Genomic DNA, 27,560 nt, shown 5'->3' with positions numbered 1-27,560 from the left:
GGCCCCATGACAAGTCTGACATGAGCAGCATTCTTCAGACAGACACCAGTCAGTCAGTGGCAAGGCAGCCCTTTATGGCTGTATGATTCCACCCACATGACACCTCTGGATCCTTCATTCTCCTTTTCCCTCATGGCATCTTCTAGTCCCCAACTTGTATCTTGCTGCTTCCTCAAGCACAAAGAACTGACTGCTCGAGTTTTCTCATTCATGGAGTCTCATGACTCAACTGTGGTCATCTCTGAAGAGCTTAGACCTCTAGCCTGAGAGAAAAGTCACTATTCACTGTGATGTCAGTTCTGTGGATCACACTAGAATGGCCCCTGCACCTGTCACACACTGAGGGGATGAGGGAAACAGAGCCCTTTGCTCAGAGTGCTTCAACAACAGCCACTCAGATTTCACTGGCCATTTTCATGGCTAATTTTATGATGACAAAGGGCCTCTTGGCTTCAAATGTCCTGTTCCAGAAACAAGCTATGTACCTAAACTGCAGCTCTTCTGCTGGGAGCTACAGCAGAGTAAACACTGCAGGCGTCTAAATCAGAGTGACTTGGATTCAGGAAAGCCACAGTTGTTTGAGGTTTGATTCCACATCTTAGTCCTCCCATGAATAAGTACTGCCTTCCATGGTCTTGAGAGGTGGCCTTGACAGGAATGTAAAATGATCCACAAAGCGCAGGGCATGTTGCTGGGGCTCAGTCTAAGCACTCAGTTCCTTGTGCTATCACTTGTATGACTACAGAGCGAACAAATTAGCCATCAGCTGGTAGGAGGTGGTATCCTCCTCATGGACGTCCTGCCTTGTGTTCGTCTCCTCCACTAGATGTTGAACTTTCTGAGGGAAAGAACTTCCTAATCATCTGTGTCTCTAACACACATTTGGGTTTATGATATACTGGTTTAAGGCTCAACTCCAAAGCTGCCCCTCTCAATAACTTTGCTGCGACTCCATCTCTCTAGCCTTCAGGGATGGTGTCCAGGACTTCGAGTGTCCCCAGTGCAGATTCAGTGTACACTCAGGATATGCCAGTTGGTGGAATCATTAAATGTTATTTTCACCAGCCCAGAGCCTAGGACATAGTAGGAGCTCATTAAAAGGATGCCGTTGTCATCATTAATGCCAAAAAAATAAAATAAAATAAAAGCAAGAAGGCAAAAATGAGGATGGGCATTGGTCGCCCACTTTGGTATGAAGTGTGGACATTGATAGGAAGGCCATTTCAGAGAAGCAAAATGGCCCTTTATTCGTTTTGGGGAAGGGAGGAGGGTTAACGAGAGAGTCTTTTTCAAGTGTTTGCTCCATCTTGCTGCCACTTTACTATGTGTGGCTGCTGTTGCCATGGCAATTCTTTAAGCAATTGAATAGAGCAGCACTGAGTTGTTGCAAACTGGCTCTAATTGCTCCCGTGCACCAGGCCTGCCCACATGACACGCTCCACACAGCACTCCCTCTTTCTCATGCGCATTTTCATAAATCTGTGGGCATTGTGCAGCTCCCTTGCCCTTGTGACATTGTCATCCTTGGGCAGAGGGCACAAGAAGCAAGTCTGAGTGGGAGAGAGGGCACCACCAATTTTCCCTGTGGGAGAAGCCATGCAGACCCCAAGTTTAAGGGGATAGGATGTGGGCTCAGCAGGGCTTTAAAACCAAATAAAACACTCATGGGATAGGTTTATTATATGTATTTGCCATTGTTGGATAATTTAGTCATCTTTTTACATCCAGCTGTACCATTCCTGTGGCCTCCTGCCATGAGGACCCTGTGCATTGTGTAGTAAGAACTTCTGGCTTTACCCTCAGCAGGACTGGGGAGAACCAGCTTGGGGGAGGGGACACTGGTAGCTTTGGTGCCTTCCAGTGTGTCAGGCAATGAGCTGGGTATTTCCCATGGATCACTTAGTTCACAGTATGTTGTTCATGGGGTGGAGATAAGGGAGCCAGTAGTTCAGAACCATTACTAGTGAGGAAACTGAAACACAGATATTTATCGTGAACCTTTGTAGCTTGTGCATGTATGACTTAACTAGGCACTAGCCTGATTGATTCTAAACCTGTGCCCTTTCAACTGACACTGTCTCCCAGTAAGGAGACCAGGCTTTGGTGATCTGTTTCTATGTATTTCTTTTGTTTTTATTTGAGATAAGGGCTCACTACAATTTGTAATGCAGGCTGGCCTCAATCCCTACAAGAGCCAAGGAACCTCTTGAAGGAAAATTTTAAGCACTAAAGTGTCATGTGGCCCTTTCTTGATCTTTTCTAAAACTAGATTTTTATTCTAGCCCACAATGATTATAGTGTGGGTATTAGAGCCAGGGTTGAGAGACAAGTTAGACTCTAAAGCCCTTTTACCACAAGGCTGTCTTCTACTTAAAAGTGAATATTCCGGGGCTGGGGATTTAGCTCAGTGGTAGAGCGCTTACCTAGGAAGCGCAAGGCCCTGGGTTCGGTCCCCAGCTCCGAAAAAAAAGAACCAAAAAAAAAAGTGAATATTCCATATGAAAACTTGCCTGTCAATATTCCAGGAAGCGTGATATCCAATGTAACCATTTCCCTCCTATTCCTGGGGTATTTGTAAAATTAGTTTGAACCTACAATGTACTTCCCCCAAAGCTCAGGGTGGCATGTAGGCAGTAGGGCTTATATCTCTGTTAGCTATCCCAGGGATGGGGAAGGCTTGATCTGCATTAGGGTGGGAGAATCACATTTGAAATTTTCTTTATTTTATGCTTTTAAAAAAATGTAGTTTGTATAATAAAGGGCGGAAGGTGAATTAATTGTGGCCTGTTCTTTCAGCAATGAGAACACTAGCAGCAAAATCGTTATTTTAATTCTTAATAGTCCACATTAACCAGTCTGAATCATTGATTCAAACTAGTTTTATTGAGTGGCAGAGGGACAGAGAAATGTACAGAGGTTTCCACTGTAATGCTGTGAGCAGTCCTGACACAGCTAATGGTGGTTGTCAAATCAGTTCTTAACTAATTGTCAACACCTTGCTGGTGACATCAAGAGCTCCAGTCTGCCCTCGGGTCTTCCAGCCCACTCTGTCAGCCATACTACCAGGACTCAAGGAGGCTGTGTCACAGGCTTCACAGCCTCACTGTTTCCAGTTGCAATGTGACCTTGTTTACCTAGCAGTTCTCCAGGTGGCTTCTCAGAGATGAGACCACTGGAACTGGCCCGGGAAATGAGACTGGAACACTTGTCCTTGAAGGAGAGGCCAGGGTTGTATGAGCCTGTTAGAGACAGGTTAGAGTCTTGGGTAAGGTGATCCCAGATGTGTGTGAGCGCGCGCACTCACACACCAGAACTTTCACTCCAGGGAAGCTAACAGAGGTGACAGTTTGGAGTGTTCTGTTCTTAAAAGCAAGAGAGAAGATTCCCAGGGCATTGCTATGGTCCCTCCTCTGTGTTCTCTGTGTGTCTAGGCACTCATTGTTCCTGTGAAGCATCACCATGCCCACTTTTCTCAGAAGGAGCCTACAGTGAGGTGTCAACAGAGCCAGAGCAAGAGGCGCTGGATTCTGGATGTGGGGATGAGTAGACAGGATCAACTTGATTAGTATTGTGTTGGGGTTATTTTCCTAGCTGCAGCTTTTGGTTTTGAGGGTGATATCTTGAGAACTGCCATCTCTGTGGGAATATATTGGTTATATACAGCAGAGCCATCTCTGTGTCTACATTTTCTTGTTTAACACATGGCTGTCTTTATAATGAGTGCCTTCTTTATGTGGGGTTATCAGAGTAACTCTGAATCTATTTTACAACTAAATTAATGATATCCAGGAAACATTTATTTGGCTCCTTTTCTATTTATAATATTGTTACCAACTAATTGCCTTTGAATGTTCCTACTTACAGGGTCCTTTGTGCTAGTTAAAACCCATCCCACGTAGGTGAATCCCTAATGCCACTCGGGACTATCCAGTCACTTGTGAAGTTTCTCTTCTTGTCATGATGACAGGAGCAATCATAAGAATGTATACCAGGGCCAAAGGCCAAGTTGAGACAGCATCTAAAAATAACAATGTGTATTGTTGGTTTTATCTGATGATAAAAGTAATATACTTTCATTGTGAAACATTTGTGAAAGACAGAAAAGCATAAGGAGGTGAAAGATCACTCAGTGACCAACCCCACCCCAGGCAATCTGCATCAGGGTTAGCACATTTCTTTCCAACTCATTTCATGCCTTATGTAATTAAACTTACGTGGCCAATACAATACTTTTCTTCTTTTATATAATCTTTGTCATACATATTTTCTCACACCCAAGACATTATCCTTAGTCAGACACCAATTATGATTCCTTTGTTGAATTTGGTTACCTGTTCCCCACTTGATATAAATTTAAATTTTCCTTGTTGCTGATTCCTTACTCACCTGAACACATGCAAAAAAAGAATTTTGTTTTAATTCTCCTTTATAAATTTTATTTTTATTCAACTTTTCCTCAGACTGTTAGGCAAGTATCTGTTTTTCTACCATGAATATTGCCCTGTGTTCACTGATTCACTGTCCTCTTGATTTTATTTTGTTTCATTTCCTACTGTTTTAAATTCTTATTTACCCGGGTTTTTCCATATACTACGCACCTTGTTCTTTTAGGTATATATAACACAAGTATATATAACAATTTTCTAGACTCAGACATTTTTCCTCAAATACAAAAGTTCCATATATTAAGGCAGTTCCAGATATTTTATTCGTAAATTATAATAAGTAAACATCTCTTTAAAATAGAATTTTAACATTTTTCTTTTTCTTTATCTGTTTATTTAAAAATCCAAAGCTATGGGAGGTTGAAAACAATATATATATTGAATACCTATTTACTCTTCATCTGTGATTCTTGATTCTTGATTCTCCCTCTCTCTTCCTCTCTCCCCCTCTCCCTCTCTTTCTCCCTTCTACAATCATAAGGCTATTTCCACTCACAGAAACTATTTTGTTGATAGAAGAGTGTATGTTGTAAGTAAATAGTGCACAATCTACATTCAGTCCTACAAGTGGGCTCCAAAGTATCTTTCACAACAAACCTCTTTAAAAAAAATAAATAACTGGGCTGAAGCTGAGCATGGTGGTACACACCCTTAATCCAAGCATTTGGAAAGCTGAGGCAGGTGGATTTTTTGTGAGTTTGACACCGTCTTAGTATACATAGTAAGTTCCAAGCCAGCCAGACATACATAGTAGGACCCTCTCTCAAAAAAATGGATGGATGGATGGATGGATGGATGGATGGATGGATGGATGGATGGATAGTAGGGAGGTAAATAGACTGAGAAAGAATCACACATTACATTTGCTTATGGTATCTTCTTAGCTTCCTTTATCCTGGAGCCAGCCAGGATATTTTATCTTGGTCTTTCTAACATTGGCACTTTTGAAGAGCCCAAGCTAGCTGCCTCATCTGTGTCCTGTACAAGGTAGATAGATGATCTAACTGCTGACTCGTAACTGTTCTAGCAGCCTCAGGTTTGTTGTGTGTACTTCCAACCCAAGTCCTGAAGGAGTCAGGATTTCCTTTCCTGAAGCATGCTAGTCACAAGCCAGGTCTGGGAGCCATCTGTGCTATGCTCGCTGCTCCTTGGGATTGCTGATGCCAGACCTTCAGTGGTCAGAGCCATCAAGTACCACAGACAAAAGCCACCACTGTCCTTCAGTGGTCAGATCAAGTACCACATACACAGCCTACCACCACAGGCCTTCAGTGGTCAGAGTCGGAAAGTATGCACATGCATGCACGCGTGCACACACAGCTTACATAGCCTAACTTTCCCAGTAACTACAGGGCTTAAGGTAGGAATTCTGTTTTTAAAAGTTTCTTCTGGGGCTGGGGATTTAGCTCAGTGGTAGAGCGCTTACCTAGGAAGCGCAAGGCCCTGGGTTCGGTCCCCAGCTCCGAAAAAAAAGAACCAAAAAAAAAAAAAAAAGTTTCTTCTGGAACTAACCTGGTCACTAACACCTTGGATGCAGATGTTGAACAAGGCTGCACTGAAGATGGAAATGTTCTTTCTTAAGATGGAGGCACCATAGTAAGCTGTGTAAGCAAGGCTTTGCCGCTATGCTCTACCTTCAAGTCATGGTGAACCCAGCATCCTGTCTCTGAGGCAGCCAGCTAGCTCTTTCTATGTGGGCCCAGAGTAGGGCTCATTATGTTGAGCTAGGAACAGCACCAAGCCAAAGCAGTGCTTCCAAAGCACTGGAAACAAATTGCCTCATTTGTTTTTCCAACAGTAAAAGAGACAAGATGAATAAAATCCAGAGGCTCTCCACCTCTGCTGCCCTCAGCCCATAAGCCCTCATTGGCCTTCTTAACAGCCAAGGAAAGGGGTGAGATCCCAGCATAACACCACAATCTGTTGAGAGTCCACTAGTTGCCTCCAGTCTCTCTCATCTCACATGTCCATTGGCGCCCACCTTTAGCAAGGTATTTTCTACCTGAATTTCCTAGTAACACATGGACAGTGTAGGGGAACATAAAAGTGGGTTGGTGGGGGATTTGAGCTTCCAAGTTGAATCCTTGACTCCAGACCAAGCCCGCCTCCCTGTAGAAGAGAGGGATGGTACACTGGAATGAGGTCAGCAGAAGAGTGTACCTTACCACCCAGACACTGAGACAAGTGGGTCACAGGTAACATTTCAGTCCTAATGGCTTAGGATGATCCACATTCCTACAGGTCACTATAACTCATGTCTCGAGTCCAGGAGACCAGGTGTTTCAAAATATGGCAACATGCATTTTCTGCAGTTTCTAGAAGACCTACCCCTGACCCTTGCCAACAAGCCTGTGCCAGCTTTCAGAGCCACCCCACACAGTGCTGTTAGGCATTTCTGCTAAGCTTCAGATTCCCACTTTATTGAGGGAGGTCTGTGATGCTCCCATGCTGCTGACTGCTAGACTAGCCAGTAGCCATGCAGCAAGGAAGGAGCTTGTTTGAAAAGAGACAAGGAACTTGAGTCCCCACGATGCCGAGAAGGACATTCACCTTTCCTCATTTGAATCCTAGTCCCAGGATGCTGTTCCTGCCTGAGATCGGCATCTGTGGCAGCCTCTGAGCTTTCAAGTGAAGTGCGCCAAGTGCCAACCCATTCACTCGCACCCCACCCCCGTGGCTAGGGGCCATGCTTCCCCTCGAAGCCAGCACAAGGCGAGGTCCTCAAGGGGCCTGGCCCTCTGTGTTCATGGAAGAAAAATGAAAGTTGCTTTATTCCCTAGCCTCTTCATATCTCCCATTATGAGGAGAGGGCTCCACAGTGAGGCGCCAGGCTGTGATATTTCTGCTTCAGCGTGAGAGATTCATATGTTTGACTAATCAATTCTCTGGCACTGACTTCCTGGCCTGCATTTTGTTCTCTTGCTTTTGATCGTCTGTTTGCCTTTTTGCCATTCTGCTGCTTCTTGTTTGGAGCTTTTATTTTCCAGGAACACTTTGACCTACTGGATTCGCTATATTCTTCTCCCTCTTTCCCTTTGTCGCTTTTCTCTCTGATTCTGGTTTCCCGCGTGATTGACCGCACACTGCTTCCACATACAAGCAAAGTGGAGACCTCAAGTCACCAGGCCTTGATAACTCCTGGGCTTTGTTTAGGGACCACAGCCCTCAGCCCCCACCCCTCCCGGGCTAGGTTGCAGTCCTCTGCTCTGCCAACCCTATTCCAGCCTCACTCTACTACAAGCAGATATGGGCTTGGTATCCAAGGAGTCACATTGTCAAGTGTAATACTCACAGCAGCTATAAGTGCACATGCACAAATATTAGCATCAACCACGTTTCTCAAGAGGAAACCAAATGCTGGGCACTTGAGGCGAGTTTTCCAGTGTTCAGATTCATGAGTGCTCCAGACAGCAGTAGAACCAAGTGTGCCCTGAGGGTGACTGTTATTCTGCCATGAGAGTTGTCCACTGACTAGGCTTCATCTCTCTTCTGTCAGCAATGCAGAAAACTTCACTCTCTTTAGCCTGGGATGGAGGTAGTTCAATCTTAGCATAGTGAAGAAGTTTCCCAAGGCCCCTTCTGTCATGGTTTATATATTCTTGGCCCAGGGAGTGGCACTACTAGTAGGTGTGGCCCTGTTGGATTAGGTGTACCACTGTGGGTGTGGGCTTTAAGACCCTTATTCTAGCTGCCTGGAGACCAGTATTCTGCTAGCAGCCTTCAGATGAGGATGTAGAACTCCCAGTTCCTCCTGCACCATGCCTGCATGTGTGCTGCCACATTCCCACCTTGATGATAATGAACTGAACCTCTGAACCTGTAAGCCAGCCACAATTAAATGATGTACTTTATATGACTTCCTTGGTCATGGTATCTGCTCACAGACGTAAAACCCTAACTAAGGCACCTTCCAAGGTCAAAGGAGAATGAACCCTAATGTCACTGCCTTAGCTACCTGGACTGTTAACTAGAGAGCCTCATAGACATGGTGATTGGGTCATAGTGGAGGGATCCATGCAGAGAAAGGCTCTGGGATGGCTTTGTGATGGGATAGAAGATGTGGGGGCTGAGTGGGGCCTGGCATGATGAGGAGGGCTTCCACAGTCAGAGGAGAGAGGGCAGTGGGTTTTTGCATAGCCTACTTTCTAGCCTGTTCTAAGGTGACCATGCCCTAAACAGCATTTGCCTTTGAGGTTCCCAAGCCCACAGGGATGCTCTTGATTCTCTCTTGTGGCATCTCCCTGAAGCTCTCCAGCACCTCGTAAGACCCAAGTACCAGGGAGCCTGTCCCTTTGAAGCAACAAATCCCTCCTTTAAAAATGCTTACTGTGAGGGGGTCTCATCTTACTCAGTGGGACTCTCCATCTGTCCTGATCACTCTGGCCTTGGCAGCAATGAAACTACACTATTTCTGTTTGTGCAGAGTGGCAGTATCTGGGGATGGAGTCCAAAAAGCTGGGGTTTCCTCTTCCTGGCCCACTTTTACTTTGTGCTGTCATACAGTTAGTTTTCCTTCTCTAAACCTACACTGTCTCACCTTTAAGCAGGAATGAATGACAGTCCTTACTGTACCCATCCTGTGTGGCTCTTTTTCACACACACCCCCAAAAAAAGGCATTCTACCTAATTACAGGAACAGTGCTACAACCTATATCCTTCTGTTGGTTTAGTTTCTGTCTGTACATAAGGTCTACACAATTGTGATCAGTAAGACCTGTCCCATTTACCTGGGCAGCAGTCAGCACCAAGGCTGTGAGCACAGACTCTGAGAGCTCTCAAAGAATGAGTGAAACAAAGGGAAAATAAGGTGGATGTCTTCCAGAACCATGGCATCATGGCCGAGAAGTGAGGTGCCTGGCTGTCAGAGAAGTATGGAAATAAGAACAGTTCTGAACTCTGCAGCTGAGTGTTTGAAGGTGAAACTGCTGGCCCAGGAGAAGAGTGGAACATAAGATATCCCTGAGGTTGCAGTCTGCAGGGAGGTTGCAGCCTGCAGCTGGGGCAGCCACAGCTACATTGGTGAGTTTGAAGGGCTCCTGAAGCTTGATGAGAAAGAACCTTTGCAGATGTTTGTAGCTATTACCAAGCGCAATAAAGGAGCATCCCCTGTGTGGGACCAGAGCAGGCTAGGAAGCTGGATCATGAAGAGAAATAGCATAGCAGTGACATAGTAAAGGATCAAAACTGCTTCATGATCAAATCTTCCTCTCAGTTGCCCTTTCCAAGATTCCTGTTCTCATTTTACATGTGAAGACTCTAATGGGAGCTTAGAAGATAGACCTAGGTGACCCTGCAGCTCATATGCTACCTAGGCCGATGTGTCGCCTGACCAGTGTCCTGTCACTTGCCACCCAGGTGTTTCCTAGACATACATGATCCTCCTCAATATAGTTAAGTCCTCTTTGATTGGCCTTTCTGTTGGTGATAGGAGACAGAACCCAATCATGTACTTTTTCAGCTCTCTGGTTGTACTACACTGTGGGGAATAACACTGAGGAGGGGTTATGGGAAATGACAAAGTCACTCGACAATTCCTGGAATCAGACTCCATAGGCAGTGAATAACCTCATATAGTGTGTGAGCCAATCCCAAGCCTCTAAATCCGTAGCCAATTGTATCTTGCCACACCATCACCATGCCCCCATGAAAGCTCTGACTGATAAGGTTATTCAGAAGGATCAGGTTTGGGAGGGGCATCATCACCTGTTAAGATTTCTGTGAAGATATGGATGGGGAGTGGGGCAGCCACTACCCTAGCCTCAGTTCCTTTTTGCTGTCTCTTCCTGGAGTCGTCTTAGATCTAAAGTATTGTACCATGGGGATTGGGACCCTTCAAGGAGTCGTAGCAACCTGTGGCTCCATCCCATTTTTTTCTTCAGAAAGTTAACTTCCACATCCCCCACATACAAGTGTCTTAACAAGGATCTCCAGAGAGTAACCTCTGCTCAGAACCCATGTCCTTGCCAGTCAGGCACAAACAGCCTTGTTCTCTGGTCCTTCACTGTGCTTGGTCAAAGCTGTACATTTTAGTTTTACTTTTAGTCTGTTTTAATAAACAGTATGCATTACAGATGTGAGCTGTTTAAAGGACATGGGGCTTTGCTCTGAAGTGGCTTCTAGGTGGGTTTTTTCCAAGTTTGAAAAATGTGTTAGAAATAACATGATGATAATTGGAAGATCGGTGTATCAATCTTTTTTCTCTGTTCTTTTCTACTTTTTTAGATACAATTAACACTTCACACTTCACTAGTCCCTTCTTGGTTATCTTTGATGCTTCTTTGATAATTATTTAGACGTTCATGCTATCTTTGCTTTAAATGAGAATCAATAACTTTTAAAACGGGTTTGGTTTTTTTGTTTCAATGGAGTTGCACAATTACAAATTACATACATGTAGATGTCTATTTGAATTTTTGTTTTTAATTTGTCAAAAGATCTTGACACAGTTACATGAAAACTGTAAAGAAAAGCAGTTACCATCCAATCAAGAACCTGCTGTGAACTTGTGGCCAAAGCTCATCCAGGCAGTTTCCAGAGCAGAGCGTTCCTCAGAAGATGGGGAAACAGAGAGAACCTAGTGCATGTCAGCTTGGAATTCATGAACCATGAATAATGCATTTCAGTTACAGCAGTCATATTTTCTGTAAGTGCACAAACACTGATTTCAAAGACATGCTGGCATTTGAGCCTCTCTAGTCAGGAGTAGAAAGTGCAACTCCACCGCCACCACTGAAATGAAAGTTTAAAATATAAATGTGCTTCCTCCCACAACTGCTGCTGCTTTCCCTACAATACCTTCCAGAACCCTGACATAAGAGCCCTGGCTCTAGCCTTGCCTGGAGTCACCATGGTGGTGTTTTCTTGAGTAGACTCATCTCCTCTTGCCTGTAGTATTCCAGAGCTGTCACATAATGTCATCATTAGCCCATTGCCACTATGTTAGAAAATGAATCCCGAGATTCTAGATGGATTTTGATGCAAGAACTTGAAAGATAAAAAGACATTTTTTTTTCAGAATAAATATGTTTTAGGGGAAAATGGATAAATAAAGTTTGAGGGTGGGGATAGAAATCAATCAATCTCTCTCTGTCTCTCTCTTCCCCCATCCTTCCCTCCTTCCCTCCCTCCCTCATTCCCCCACTGGTTACTTTAAAAAAAATAACTTTTCTATATTAATTTTTTCTGCTTAAATTCATTTGGGAGGAACAAGTAAAAATCTCATGTAATCAAATCAAATGGCTCCCAGCCTAGAGCTTTGCATATAAACACACAATGAGCCAGTTAATATATTGAGTTCTGGTTGTTATCTGTGGTGGTGATGATGAAGATGTAACCTTTTACATCAGAGTCCCTTGCTGCACAGATCATGGGTCATCTTTCTGTAGGTTGTAAGGGCTGTTTGGAATTTCCTCTTGGGAAGGAGTTCAGGGCCTCATGGCCAAAAGAGCACTGGTCACTTGTTCGCCTAAGCCGGATTACTATATGAAAATACCCTAGGTAATTCATGCTGGAGATGAGGCTCAAGGATAGAATACTAACCCAGCATGCCGTGTGTGTGTGTGTGTGTGTGTGTGTGTGTGTGTGTGTGTGTGTGTGTAAGTAATGTGTTTCCTTTTTAAAAAGCACACAGAATCAGAAGTTTTGAACTGTCTCCAGGTTCTGAAGTTTGAGTTAGTAGAAAGATTCGTGATAAGACTCAGTTCAGATCCCACCCATGTGAGTTTCTGGCTGTGTGACTCCTGGATATGTAACTTATCCTCCTGAGAGGATTTCCTCATTTGTGAAAGGAAATTATTTTACCCTAATTTCAACAAGTTATGAGCATAGATGAGGAAATATGAATGGATAATCATAACTCAAAAGTTGTGCTTACTTCCTGTCAGCACTGCTCAAAGCGCCTTCTGTCATTTAGTCACTACAGCAGCCCCGTCAGGCGCGTACTGTTGTTTTCTCTTGTGTGGGTGAAGTAAGTATCCAAAGCGTAGAGAGGCCCTTGCCTTGCCCAGCCTCACAACACTTGCAAGTGCTAGGATGGGATTATAACGTTAACACAGCATTCTTTGCTCTTCAAAGAAGCCAGAGTAAAGTTTGTTGTTCCTGGAGGTTTTCAACTCAGGTGCATGGGGGTGGGGGGCACCCTCCCTCCCTCGCTCCGAGCACCAACCAGTGGACACCATTCTGACCTGCTCTCCCCCATCCTGAGGCCTTTGTCTATGGTAGTCTTGGTGCCGGACAGAATGAGCAGTATCAGTGACCCACAGCCATGCCAGAGCATCATGTCATTGCCGGGTCTTTAAATATCCATTTCTAAATTCAAAGCTAGTTGGGGCTACATTTACAGCATTTAACATGTGAGAAAGTAGGCTTTTAAGTGAAATGGTTGTGCAATGGGATATTTCACGTTCCGGTTCAGCCATGAGGCTGATAAACAAAGCATCCAAAGCCAAATGGCTCCTCATCTGACCCCAATTAAAATACAGACTTCATTCCATTCCATCCTGACAGGGAGGAACATATTGTTGCCTTTAAGGGAGTTTGGTTTTGTTAATGAAAGAATTTTGTTTTATTCCCCCTCCCCCAACCCCACCCCCTGCCACACACCCAAATACAATATCTAATTAAATAAGACTCAATTTGTTTAGGGCTTCTGGTAAGGATGTGTTAACGCTTTTTAAGCTGCCTTGACTCTGTCTCAAGATGTCCAGGACATGCTTGAGACTCCCCACTCAAAAGTCCACTGTTTGAAGACAAAGTCAACCTGTGTCACACAAGGCAAGCATTATTTCCTCCAAGGTAGATCTGTGTACAGCTCAGTCCCAACAGCCTGTGCAAGTCATGTGGGTTCTGTGTGAAACAACACATATTTTCATAAAGGCCGTTTCCTACAAGCATTTGTACTCATCCATATTGTAATTTACCAATCACTATAGAGTTGTCCATATAGAATGTATCACGCAGAGAGTTGTAGCTGCTAAAATATGTTAGGTAACATAAGTTGGATATTGATGCCAATTATCACGGAGTTCCTTCAGTTATCTTGAAATATGTAGCTGTCTGAAGACTTCATTTCATATGAAGAGTAAACTGCTTTTGCCAGGCTGTTTTTGCAAGGCAGGCTGGGGCGGGGTCTTGTGTCGAATTGTTACTGCTTTTTTTGTAGCCTTTTCAGTGTACATGCTGTGGCCTATCATGGCAAGTGGGACCACAGACACTAAGCAGAACCTTTGGGGGCATGGTAGCGAAGTTTGCGCTAGCTCAGTGGGGCAAAAGAGACTTTTGGTTTGTGATGGATCACCTACAAGCCCCTGAGGAATTGCCTCAGTGGTCCACTGAGTTGCAGGGACAAAAAGCAGGTCTGGATATAGAAGGGCTGGCCCCAGGTGATCCCCTCCTCTCATTATCTTGGACATGCCAGAGTAGGGTCAGCAGGCCTCTCAGGGCCCACTGGCTCAGCCTTTCTCAGATTCTGTATTCAGTAGAGCAGAAAGTACATGATGTCTTTAAGTCCACAAAGAATTTACAGTCAGCTGCTTGGGATTTATGTTCTGAGAAACAAACGGTCTTTAAGTCTATAAAGCCTGAGACATTTTAAACATTTTTTTAAATTTCTGTTCCTTTCTAGTGGCTCCTTCTGAGCATTTATTTTGCACCCCTGAGTGTCCCTTCTCTGCCGGCCTTGCAGGAGGTGAAGAGAGACAAGTTACTCATAGCCTGCCTTCCACAAGCTTCCTCTCAGTAGGTTTGAAAAGCAAGTCAAGATGCCATCCTAAAAGGGACCCATACAGTGAACCTAGGAGGAGAGAGTAGGTAGAGCAAGGGGCACAATGGAGGATATTTTGTTGGACCCTGACATTTGAGTACAGTTTTGCCAGATGGTGAAAGGGAGCTTGTGTCTATCAGAGACAGACAGGAATTAAGAATGCAGCCGAGTAAGTGAAAGAATGAGTCCCACACTGTTGCCACAGAAGTGGGCTGCAAGAGATATGAGAGATGCAAATGGAAGAGGAGCCTGGGAAGGAGAGTCTGTGAGCATTCCTACAGTCAAGATGTCCTGTCCCACTGGGCCAATGACTGTCTTTGAATCAGAAGGGTCAAGGGACCTTGGGAAGTCATTTGGCTCAGTTACCCCCTTGAAAATATGTAATCTGTACAGCAATTATAGTACAGGCAGGTACTGCATAGCAGCATTTCAGTCAATCGGAGACTGCATACATGCTGATGTCTCCTGAAGATTATAATAGTGTTGAAAGAAATCCTGCCCTTCATGCTGTTGTGGCCATTGTAATGTCATCGTGCAGCACATTGCTATCGTGTTGTGATGCTGGTGTGAACAAACCTCTACTGCCAGTCACACAAAAGTATATCATGTCCAGTCAAATACTGCCTACAATGCTGGGTAGCAGCAGCTGTGGTTGGACAGCATCCACTTATTATGGTTTAATCACCATTTTAGAGTTGTCCCTTTTACTGTTGAAAAAGTTCACTATAAAGCATTCTGCTGTGGTACACTGGCAGCAGCCCCCTGCATCTCACTTTTACCTTATCCCTTTAAAGACTATTATTAGTGAATGTCTGTGCATGTGCATGATGGGAGAAGCACATGGCACAGTATGTGTGTGGAGGTCAGAAAACAACTTTACTGCTCTCTCTTTCCACCTTTAAGTGGGTTCCAGAGAGTGAACTCAGACTACCAGGCTTGTGCAGCAAGTGCCTTTACCCACTTGAGTCATTTCACCATCTCCTACTCCCTCTCTTGATTGTCTTATTTTTTCTTGTGTTTCATTTAGATTAGTGTTGTTTTGTACCATGACACACACTGCATGTACCAAAATTGTGTAGGGTTTGGCCTTTGCTGCTGTGATTAAAACACCACAAAGAAAAGCAAGTTATGGGGGTTGGGGATTTAGCTCAGTAAGGCCCTGGATTCGGTCCTCAGCTCTGGAAAAAAAAGAAAGAAAGAAAAGAAAAGGAAAGCAAGTTATGGACAGTAGAGTTCATTTGGGCTTTCATTTTCAGAGGGAATGCCCATGATGATGCACAAAGCATGGCAGTAGATGGCTGTAGCAGGAAGCTGAGAGATCACAAAGCAGGAAGAGCAAACTGGAAGTGGGACAGGACGTGACAGATCAAACCCTGCCCCCAGTGATGGACTTCCTTAAGGGCTCCACAGCATGCCCAAACAACACCACTAACTTGGAGTCAAATACAGCCTATGAAGGACATTTTTATTTAAATCACCACAGTATGCACAGTATGGGCTGTATCATCCATGCATGATGTTCCACACAGAATCACATACAATGTGTTTCTCAGCACATATCCTGTTGTTATGTGGAGTCTGACTATATTGAACTTAAACCCACATGTCTCTAACTTACTGACCATGAACTGTTTTGAAGCAGAAGATCTATTAAAGATGGGGAGAGAATTCCATATGCATTTTAGAACTATCTTCCTGACCTGTGAAACATTGGAACTAGATGGGAGTAGCAGAATAATTGTGGCCAGTATCAGAAAGCCAGATATCTAATTACACTTGCAGTTGCCCAAGATCTACCCCATGGGAACCTTCTCTGAAGAGAATCTGTTTCTTATCTGTGCTGTTGTTAAGGGGGCTTTCTACTGCTCCCACAAGGTCAAGATGGACCAGGTGTTGGTAATGAAAGTCACCTGCCAGCAGCCTTTCCAGAAGTCATAGATCCATCAGTGACAGAATACCTGACAGAAGCACCAAAAGGGGAGGAAAGTTTAACTTGGTTCATAATTTGAAAGGACATGGTCCATCATGACAATGGAAATGTGGTTGTGAGAACGGCGCATGTCTATGACAGCAGAAACATGAGGCAGCTACTTATATCTTGTCAGCAGAGGGTGAAGGCCTGCCTGGGGTTGGACTATGAACTGTAAATACCACTTTATCCTGTCACTGCCAGCTAAGCCTCATATTCAAGGGTTCCCCAAACTCCTCCAAAATAACCACCAGCTAGGGACCAGGTATTCAAACATATGAGCTTATCGGGAACATTTCTAATTGAAACCATAACAAATTACATGGTGACTGATACAGAATGGCTACATGTTAGGAAGTTGGAAGCAGAAGATGAAAACAGATACTAAAGAATCTCATAAGCAACTGGGTAGTGGTGGCATGTGTCTTTAATCCCAGTACATGGACAGGAAGGCAGGTGGATACCTGAGTTCAAAGCAAGCCTAGTCTACACAGAGACCCTGTTTCAAAAAAACCAAAACAAACTAACAAAGACTCCCATAAGATCCCAAAGATCATCATGGATTTCGTGGCCTCTTAAAGCCCTTTGCTAAATGTCTCCTGTGCACAAAGGACTGTCTAGGTTCTTTTTTTTTTTTTTTTTTTTTGTCTGTCTAGGTTCTTTAATGTACGTTCCTGACTGTTCCTTGAAGCCCTCTAAAGAGGTAGTGCTATTGTCCTACTTTGGTGAGTAATGAGATAGAACAAAAGAGGGTAAGTGATCCACATCATGGCTAACAAGCAGAGCTTAGGGGTTGGGGATTTGGCTCAGTGGTAGAGCGCTTGTCTAGGAAGCGCAAGGTCCTGGGTTCGGTCCCCAGCCCCGAAAAAAAGAAAAAAAAAAAATAAGCAGAGCTTAAACCCAAGGTCTTAACCCTCACTTAAAAGTCCTGAGAATCTGAGAATACACTCTGCACAGCAGCCTTAGGAGGTGATCAATGAGCAAACAGAAGCTCACTGTCCCCTAAGGAACCCAAGGAAGTTTGTCCCCAGTGCTCAGACCTCTTTTTCTATTATCATGTTAGAAGCTCAAAATAGACCAAAGAGCCTAATTGTAATACTTAAAATTATAAAGCATTTAGAAGAAAGCAGAAGGCAAGAACTTCATGGACTAGACTTATCCAAAGCTTCTTGTACGTAACACCAAATACATAGACAACAACAACAAAAATAAAACAAACAAATTTGACTTTGTGTCAAAAAAATTATCAACAATATAAAAAGGAAGCCTAGATTATAGAGGAAATTTTTATGAACCATAAACCTAATAAGGGATTAATATCCAGAATATATAAAGAACTCCTAAAATTCAACAACAAAGCCCTCCCAATTCAACAATGGAAAAGGACTTGATTCTCTCGGAAGAGAATAAGCGCATGAAAACCAGCCCGGCCTCAGTGATCATTAGGTAAATACAAATCACAGCTATAGCTACAGTACTCATCCAGATGGTTAGAACTAAACCCCAGAAAAGAAGTGTTATTGACAGCATAGAGGAGTTGGGTTTGTGTGTGTTTGTGCATGCATTTGCAGGTGTTTATGGAGGCTAGAGCTACAGGTAGTCTGTGAATCACCTGAGATTGGATGCTGGAAACTGAGTTGAGGTTCTCTGTAAGAACAGTATGTACTCTTAATAGCTGAGTCATCTCTCCAGCCCCCAAAATTTGAATTTTTATTCACTATTGGCAGGTATGTAAGAAGGTATGGTTGCTATAAAAGAAAAAAAAACAGTTTGATAGACTGACATATATGCCCAGCAAGTCTGCTTCTGGATGCATGCCCAGAAGAGCTGAAAGTAAGTTATTGAAGGGGTATTTGTACCCTTGCATTCTTAGCAGCATCACTCATAGTTGTGAAATCTGAATGTAACCCAGGTGTCCCAAAGCTGATGAGTGATAAGCAAAATGTAGTATGTGTGTATACAGCAACATTATACAGCTTGAGGACGCAGTTTATGGCAGCAGTGTGGGTGAACATGGGGGCATTTTACCACATGACATTAGCCAGTCACAAAAAGACAAGTCAAGATTACAGACACAGATAGTAAATTAGGGATTAGCAGTAACTGAGGGAGGCTCATGTGGTGGGCCATAAGCCTTCGGAGCTGGTTTGTGGCAGGAACCAGCAAATCATTTCAGTTTTTAAAAAATGGAAAAGTGGAGATGTATGGTGGTGAGCTAACACCTTGAATTGCACATTTAACAGTGTTGCAGTGGCCTAAAGAGATGGCTTGTTAGTAAAGAGCACATGCTGCTCCTCCAGAGGACCTGAATTCAATTCCTAGTGCCACATATCGGCTTAAAAGTGCCTGTCCCAGGGCTCCAACATCCTCTTATGATTTCCATGGCCCCTGCATGCACATGGTACACAGACATACATGCAGACAAAATATCAAACATATAAAACAAAAATAAAGGGAAATGTAAGAAAACAAAACAATGCTTATAGAACCAGCAGCATGGCCCAGCAGGTAAAAGTGCTTGCTGATCTCTAGAACCCATGGTGAGAGAATAGAAATAACTTCAAAAGTTGTCCAGTGACCTCCACATACAATGTGGACAGCATGCACCTGCATGCACACATGCGTACACACACACACACACACATACACACACATACACACACACTTATAAAATAATAATTTAAAATTTGTTTCAGTGAAAGACTAAGGATATGGTTCAGTTGTTAAAAAGTACTTGCTGCACATACACGAGGATTTGAGTTTGGATTCCCAGCACTCATGTCAAGAGCTGGACACGGCAGCCAGTGGCTATAATCTCAGTGCTGGGAGATGGAGACAGGTGGATCCCTGGAGCTTGCTGGCCAGGCAGCCTAGCCAAATCTATGAGCTCTGGGTTCAAAAAACAAAAAGTCCCAATCCCAAAATAATGTGAAGAACAGTTGAGGAAAACACTCTGTCAGCCTGTTGACCTATACAGAATTATAGCTAGATGTGATAGTGCGTACCTGCACTCCACCATTGGGTAGGTTGGAGCAGAAAAGTCCTGAGTTCAAGGATAGCTTGGTCTATGCAGTGAAATCTGTCTGAAAACAAAATGAAACAAGATAGTTGAAATGATGAAACCTGTGAAAGTGAGTAAGCTTTTGGATGGCATTCCCTTCATATGTCTGAGTGGCTAGAATGAATGGGAACTCCCTGAGACGTCAGTTCACCTGGTAGTTGCAGGATGCTTGCTGTGTGCTCAACATAAACAGGGGAAACCTAGTCAAGGCAATTAGCGTGAACTGGGAATCATGATATAGATTTATAGTTCGAACACTCAAGAAACTGAGGTAGAAGGACGCTGTGAGCTCAAGAGTTCAAGAACAGCCTGGGCAACATAGTGAGACCTTTCTCAAGAGAGAAAAACAAAGATCTTTAAATGCTGCTTAACGCTACTTCCCCTGAAGAGGGACTGGTGAGTCATGAAAGAGAAATTAGCACATCCCTATCTGTGATTGCCACTGTGATCAGCCCTGAGAAAGAAAGTGGTAGCTAAGCACATGGGCAGGGTCTGAATAGCAGCTTCAAGTAGCTATGGTAAGACTTCCATTTCTCTGTGCTACATCTCCTCAGCTATAAAACACAGCATTGAGAATAATAATATCTGTTGGGTTTACTATGCGTATTAATTGAGTTAATACCTACAAAGAGATGGACATACCTCCTTGTACTCCAGAAGAGCCAGGAAGAAGGGAGCAGTCATGGCCACAGAACAGACTCGAAGTTTAAGCATCTGAGCTCATCCTCTTCATATTATATGACTAGGCCCAATGATTCAGGTGAGCAGACAAGAATGAGAAGTGTTAAATAATTTGCCAAAATCCATTCATCTATCAAGTGCCCAAACCCTGACCTGGTAGTCTCCAGAGCTCTGGCCCCTCCTATAACACCATTCTGCTTCATGGCCCCTTCTGTGCCCAAGCTTTCAAATACTATGAGTCATGCCTTCCTTTGGTAGGAGTTAAAACTGTCTGTAAAGAGGAAAATGTTTCCCTATAGTAGGAACATATGGTATTGGACACAGGATGAGCTTCAGGACCCAGATTTGGATTCAAATCTCAGCCCTATACTTGAGCAATTGGTAACTTAGTGAACTCTGCTCATGATCGCCACAGAATTATTTTACCTTTTTAAGCTCCCCAGTAAAGCAAAGATCAAATTTGCTACCTCATAAGGATGGTGACAAAGGCTAAAGAATGTACATGAAGCTAGCATATTTCAAGGGCTCACAGTAGGAACTCAAGTTTCCCTTCATCCTTGCATACCAGCTCCTCTTTGTAGTCAGAATTCCCCAGCAGTTCTTCACTCAGGCCTTTACGAATCATGCCGTATCTTAGTCAGCAACATTGGAATTCGACGACAAGCATCCTTCTAACAAGAGCCCTGTACCTGAACACTTCCCCAAGTGGCCTCGCTGGCTCCTGTGTAATGATCACACCCTTTCTCTCTGTTGACATGGGTTCTAGGTGATAACTGCAGCTTTGTGTTTTATTTTACTTATCGCGTGCACATGATATGAGTGTAGGGCGTGCGTTCAGAGGATAACTTTGGAAGTTGGTTCTTCTACCATGGCTTTGAGGGACTGGATTCAAACCATCAGGCTTTCTTGACAAGCACTTTCCCTGTTGAGCCGCAAAACAGCTGCAGGACTTCTTTGTAAGAGTCTATGTTGTTTTGAGGTAAAAGGGAGATGAGACTATGGAAACAAAACTAAAAATAGGCAATGTTTCCTCAGTTTGCCTCATAAGATAGACCACATTCTCACTTTTCACAACTTAAATGACCGCACAGGACTCTCAGACACTGCTCATATAAACTTCTGCTTCGTAATTCACAGCAAAGGACTTACGTATCCCTTATTGGTTTTAGGAAGCATTCTAGAGTCACTACCAAGTGTGGTAGATGATTCTGAGCTCCACACATCACCACAGGAGGTCAGACAGCTCCCACACTGCAGGGTAAGAGCTATTACAAAGGAACATAGACCGCCTGCAGAAGACAGGCCAAACCCAGTTCTCTGTGCAGGACATCATACCTCATGATGAGTGTTGTCACTCACCCTGGGGAAAGACCATTCACAAAAGTGAGTAGCAGTGCTAGCTAGGTGGCACCATGTTAGTGGTAATGAGAGAGCACAGAAACATATAGGCCCCAGTCATATGGGTGAAATCCAAACAGGCTTTGTTCAGGTCCTTAATCCCAGACAACCAAAGCAGTGTATACTCAGCATGCATGAGCTGCAGGTAGACAGTGTTCTGGGCAGAGAGTGGGCTCCCAAAGCTCTCCCTCTGTGTGCCTCAGCCCATGGATGACAGCATCCTGATAGCAGTATCTAATTAACCTGGATTCCATAAAAGAAGGCACCACTAACCTGAGCACTCTTCCAAGTGGATCTGACTCGTAGGGCACGTGTACAGCTCCACAGACCTGAAGACGTGTGCATGCTCAACTTTGCCTTCCTGGGCCTGCAGAAGTTCTCATTTGCAGAAAGCGGCTTTGGTAATAAACAAAGCATGCTCTCTGAGGTAAGAATGCAGGATGAGACTCTAGTTCAGAATATCTTTAAGCTTCATTGTAAATACTGGTGATAGCCTTAAAATCAAGGCCTGTTTGTATTAAAGGGAAAAATCCACCCTCAGCATGTCCTGTTCAGAAATCACTCAATATGGTTGAGTTACTTGAATGCTGACTTGTACCTAATTTTAGCTATTTTTTTGTTGTTAAAATACCAAGATAAGCCACGTGACTTTTCAGACTTAAATCTCCTTTTTTGGAAGTGATGACAGTGCTCCCCAAAGTTTCCTTCTTACCTTTCCACCTTTGAACAATTGATTTTGATTAGAAACATTACACCCAGCATTTACTTTGACATCCCTGAGTACAAACAGTCATTTTAATTTTTTTTTTTAAATCATGACAGGGACATCAATCCTTCGCCTGGTGTATGAAGGCCTGGTATATTAATTGGCTGTCAGATTCTGAAGAGGTAATGGATTAATGTGCTTGATCGTAACGCTCTGCTCAGAGACTGAAGTTTGATCCTGATGTCCCCAGTCTCTCTGCTTAATGCAATTACAGATATGCATTCAGGACATCTGAGTGGATTGCATTTCATTAATATGATTGGAGCGGACAACATTAGGCTGCTGTCGGGTCCTCTCTGACAGCTAATTACTAGAATGAAGTGTGTATACCACTCAGGAACAATGGTGCCCTTATTGGAGCCATTAAAACAATAGAAAAATAGCGCTTTAAGATCCTCAGATAGTTACTTTCCATATGTGTCACAGGTCATGAAGATAGCTCAGTATGAGAAGTTGGAAGAATGAGGTGGGCCAAAGTCTCTAATAGCAGGGTTCCTGACCATCTCTAAAAATGCTGGAGTCATCCTGTTGTCCAGCTATTTATGTGTGGGCTTTTGTGGTCTCAGATCATATAAACCTGGTAATTTCCCCACTCCTTTTTGCTTCCAGCTCCTCCCACAATAGAAGAGAATGGTGACTTGGAGCCCTTTATTTTGAACAGGGTCTCATATATCCAGTTTGATTTAAACTCCTATGACTATGGCCTTGAACTCCTGAGCTTCCTGCCTCCAGCCATACACACACTGGGATTTCAGGCATGCACTGCATCCATCCATTATGATGATGATGATGATGATGATGATGATGATGATGATGATGATGATGATGATGATGATGATGATGATGGTGATGATGATAGTGATGGTGATGATGATGATGATGATGATGACGACGACGACGACGACGTTATAGGAGAAAAGGGTGCCTTGGTCCTTTGGTGCTGAGACAGCTGCAAGGAGGAAAGAGATGCCTCCTGGAACTATTTGTTTCCCCCAAGCCCTGACCTTACTAACACCAGGCATTCTTTTGGTACCCAGTGTATGATCAGTGCTGTTCATTCCTGACTATTTAAAAAAAAAAAAAAAAAGTAAGACCACAGCCCCTTGTCCCTGAGATCCTCAAGCCCTGCTAGAGAAACAGACATGAAAAAAATAAATAAAAAATAAATTTAAAAACAGATTGAGACAATATAGGACTAATAGGTGGACAAGAAAAATACAAAGCAAGGAAGGCCGAGGGCTTATCAGAGGAGATGAATGGGTGCTGTGGGGTAAGTAGGAGTTCTCTGAATACCTACAAAGATAGAGTAGGGCAGTGGTGCAGAGACTGGCAGTGGACTGCCGGGCCATATTCTCAATTGGCTGACTGCTCTGGCTGAGGCCATTCTTGGCTGCACCATGAAGACATAGTCTGTTACATTGAGCCATGTTTGGCCAAACCTCCCCAAGAAGCTTTGGAATTCCCTCTCAGGAGTCTTAGATTCCAGCCTTAGGCCTGCCTTCTTGGAAATCTCCCAAGGTCATGTGACCTCAATTTTCTTATCTGTACAGCTGAAAGATATGCATGCCCCTCCCCCTCCCCACATATACCCTGCCAACTTGATAGATAGATCCAATTTGATCAATAACAATACAAGATCATGTAGATTCTTAGCACTGAAGCAAGCAACTGTCATGAAGGGTCCCTCAGGCCCTGGCAGAGTGTGTGTCCTACTATATTCTAGGGAACATCAAGCCTCTCTGTCTGCCAACCTGCATCCCTGTTTTCTAAGAATGAGTGCCTGGGAGGAGGTCTCCCAGAGACCCTAGCAGCATGTTGTAGATTCCAGAGACAGATCATCTACCTTCCCCCCAAGAAGTCTGCTGTTCTCACACTGCCATCAGGAGGAAGAACTGGAAGCCACTAAGAAAGTGATGGTGAGACAACTCAGGCCCATTGGTACCTTGCCTAGCTTTCCCCTCTGTTCCTTCATATGCTGTCTTAGCCTCCAGGGCTTCTCAAGCCACTCTTAAGGGACCACTGGTTAAAGTGTCCAACTCCAACTCCCAGATCAGATCCGTGGCCCCTGCTAAGCTACTTCAAGATACACATCTGCTTGAGAAGTACCAGACTTGAACCAAGCAGTGTAAGACATGGGCTGCCTGGAATGGGCTTTTTATGTCATTATAAGACAAAGGAGTCAGACACCTATGAGAATCAGCAAGTGGGGAATCTCGGTATGATGGTACCACTCTCTAGGTATCCCATGTTGGTTGACAGGTCCTCACCACCACTAACCCCTCAGAAGTCTGAGTGCTTACTGGGAGGAGAGACTAAGCAAAACAGTGGGAAGTAGATGCCAAGGAAGTAGAGTTCCCACTCTCTGCTATTGCCCACAGTCAGGACATGGAGAATGGTGAGAGCTGCCCTACCTCCCTCAGACCCTATGTCAGACAGTGTGAACCTCCCCATAGCACACCACCCAGGCTCTGTGCTTACCTGAAGCCTTCAACTGAACGTTGGCAAGGCTGTGGCTGCATCTACCATTTCTGAAGCAGGAGCCACAGGTGTCACCATTATTCCCCAGGAGTCTCATAGTGTAAGCAGAGCCCTGCTTTCTTCTCTGAATTCCATTTACTAATCTCTCCATGGGTACCACAGCGCTCCCCAACCTGTTCCCTCCCACCACCCGGCTAGCATAGTTCTAATGGCTCCTCTCCTAATGATCCTCAAACAAAGAGCCCATGGCGGAGGGTAATGCATCAATCCTGCTCCTGCTTCCTGGTCATTCTTGCTAACAGGCTTAGCTGTGCTTCACAGTCATTATCACATGTCGCACAGGCTTTGGGATGCAGAGATGATTTGCCAGCTCCACAATGCTTCGTTTTACTAAAATGAAGGCTGAACAAAAAAAATACATATTTAAAAAATACACAATTACTCCTGACAGATCTTACACTAAAAGTTACCTGTGTATCCAGTGCTTATGAGACAGGGTCTCAGTTCTCTACCTGGCATCATCCAGGAGCCGAACCCCCTTCTCTTCATTCCCTTCATATTCTCCTCCCATCACTCCAAGACCTCTGGCATGGGAGCACCCTGAGCTAGTCAACATGTTCTCTTTTTGTCTACAGTATCCTTTTAAATTAGCTTACAAGGCTGCCAAAACTACCCCTCCCTAGTCTCTGTCCTGAGTAAACCAGGGGGAATTACCTGTCTCTTTTGTGAGTCTTTCTACCCAGTGAGCCCTTTCTATATCTCAGGCTCTCCCAGGAAGCCAACAGCCCCACTGTGACAAGCATGACAATGTTCTGGGTATGCCCACCTAACTTGGGTACTATGAAGGGGAAAAGGAAGCTGTATGAAGGGCCTGTCCAGGTAAGAGCACTACCATCTCTTGCTCCGAGACAGTTCCTTGAACAAGCCCTGTTTTATGTGACCCTCTTCTGCAGGTAGAAAAAGCCAGCCCCGGGGTCAGTAGCCCAGTCACTGCTCAATAGTGACCTCACCCAAACCCTGAGTTATATGGGAACAGGTTTCAGGAAGGATAGGAGACTTGTTGATATGGAACCAGCTATGCATATTGGAGGAAAGAGGAGACAGTCACAGAGAGTGTTGGAGAGGTCTAGGTTTCCCTGGAACTTTATTGAGCCAGCCTCTCTGGCTGCAGATTAACATGCAGTTTTAAGAATCCTTTCTCCATGAGATAGGAGAGGAGCCCACACACAGGGCTTCACATAGACAGGTGTCAGAGGACTTTTCCTCAGGACTGAGGTGGCAAAGTAACACAATTTATTCAGCATATTCATTTGCCAGCTCCTCAAAGGCATGAGCTGCAAAGTGCAGTGTCCATGTTGCATCTGACAATGGGACTCCACAGGTACCTCCAGTCCAAAAATGTCTGAAAGGTATCACCATATGGGTGTGTTCTGGTTTCCTGACTAGACTCAACAGTTTTACTTAATAGCTGCACTTAGTATTTGAAAGTCTTGAGCCCTTCTATTCATCTTTAGTTAATAGGGACCTCAGAGGACATCCATTTCCTGTCAGCATATTTATTCTCTGGCTGCTGCTTATACACAATCTCTATACAGTGTATACACTGTTCAGTATCAGAAAGACTCACTCTAAAGCAGTACACTTTTGTCATCTAGCCCTTGTATGATGTTCTACAGTCCCACAGTACCAATGTCATTTGCTTTGATTGTCCCAGCAGTGTCGAGGGAGGGCAGTCCTCACCATCAGGGATTGGTAGGCTCTAGTTGAGCCCTATCCCTCCTTCAGATACCATATATTACAAAAGAGATCTCCAGAGCAAGCTTGTTAGATTTAGTCCAATTTCTCCTCTAGCCTTCTAGGCCCCTCTGTGGTGACGGAGATCTTAAAGTATGCTTAGTCCAGATAGGGATGGCTTTTGGGGTAACATGTACACCGGTTTTCTAAGGTTTAATATGTGCATATATGTCTGCCTGTTTATATATGTGTGCACTCTAAGTGCAGGTGCATGTGGAGACAGAAGAGGGCATCAGATTCCCTGGTACTAGCATTATAGGCACTTGTGACCTGCCATGTGAATGCTGGGAACCAAACCCAGGTCCTCTGCAAGAGCAGCAGGTGCTTTTAATCTCTGAGCCTTCTATATTTACTGTTTACATACTTCTTTCTCTTTTTTGGTTCTGGTTTTGTTTTTTCAAGACAACATTTCTCTGTGTAATAGCCCTGGCTATTCTGGAGCTCACTTTGTAGATCAGGCTGGTCTTGAACTCACAAAGATCTGCCTGCCTCTGCCTCCTAAGTACTGAGATCAACGGTGTGTTCTACCACTGTCTGGCTATTTACATATTTCTATTAGACTTTACTGTACCAGGATGTTGCCAAGGTTTTCTGTCCTCATTAATACAGTGGTTGTCTTGTATTACTCTTCTTGAAGCATATTACATACTGACCATTGTTGAGAATGCATTGAACATGAAATTCTTCCTCTTACCCCCAGCAAATAAAGTACTTTGATACAGGTTGGCCTTCACTAGGAACTTCTGAAGTTGATTTTTTTTAAATCAAAATATAGGAATTTCTATTTGTCCCAAATACATGTCTGCTTGTTAGTTTCAGACAGTTATTCCAATCTCCTGAGAATGTTGTAACCTTCCTGCTACTAAATTCCAGTCACTGTTCAAGACGGTGGCTGGGATGGAAACAGGTAGTATTCAACTACATTCAAAGCCCCTCACCTACCATGCTGGCTGCTGCTTCTCACCCACCTGTCAGCTGTGGTCGTTCAGCCCATAGGAGACTGTTTTCTGTCACCTTACTGGCACTTAGCTGTATTTGCGGTAGACCCCTAAGCTTTACCCCCACACTACCTAGCACTAGAAAAAGGAAGACAAGGACTGGTGATGTGTGCAGCACTGGGGTAGAGTATGTTTAGTATATAATCATAAGGCCCTGGTTTAATCTCCAACACCACCAAGGAGAGAGAAGCAAAGACATGTGTGGTGGCA

The 27,560-nt window shown here is 44.0% G+C and overlaps 1 protein-coding gene across 28 annotated transcripts in view; it reads left to right on the top strand.

Annotated features, from left to right (window-relative positions):
• Window positions 1–27,560, top strand: part of Dennd1a (DENN domain containing 1A) — a 487,315-nt gene that overhangs the window by 375,199 nt on the left and 84,556 nt on the right. For 16 of the 28 annotated variants that reach the window (XM_039105281.2, XM_063283977.1, XM_063283985.1 and 13 more), the window contains one exon: window positions 22,137–22,202. The exons of the other annotated variants lie outside the window; for them this stretch is intronic. In XM_039105281.2, coding sequence (XP_038961209.1) covers window positions 22,137–22,202 — 66 coding nt within the window. The remainder of the gene's footprint in view (window positions 1–22,136; window positions 22,203–27,560) is intronic. 28 annotated transcript variants of the gene reach the window in all.

The sequence above is a fragment of the Rattus norvegicus genome, chromosome 3, assembly GCF_036323735.1.
Source record: "Rattus norvegicus strain BN/NHsdMcwi chromosome 3, GRCr8, whole genome shotgun sequence".
Classification (NCBI taxonomy): Eukaryota; Metazoa; Chordata; class Mammalia; order Rodentia; family Muridae; genus Rattus; species Rattus norvegicus.
This window is presented reverse-complemented; position numbering and strand designations above follow the sequence as displayed.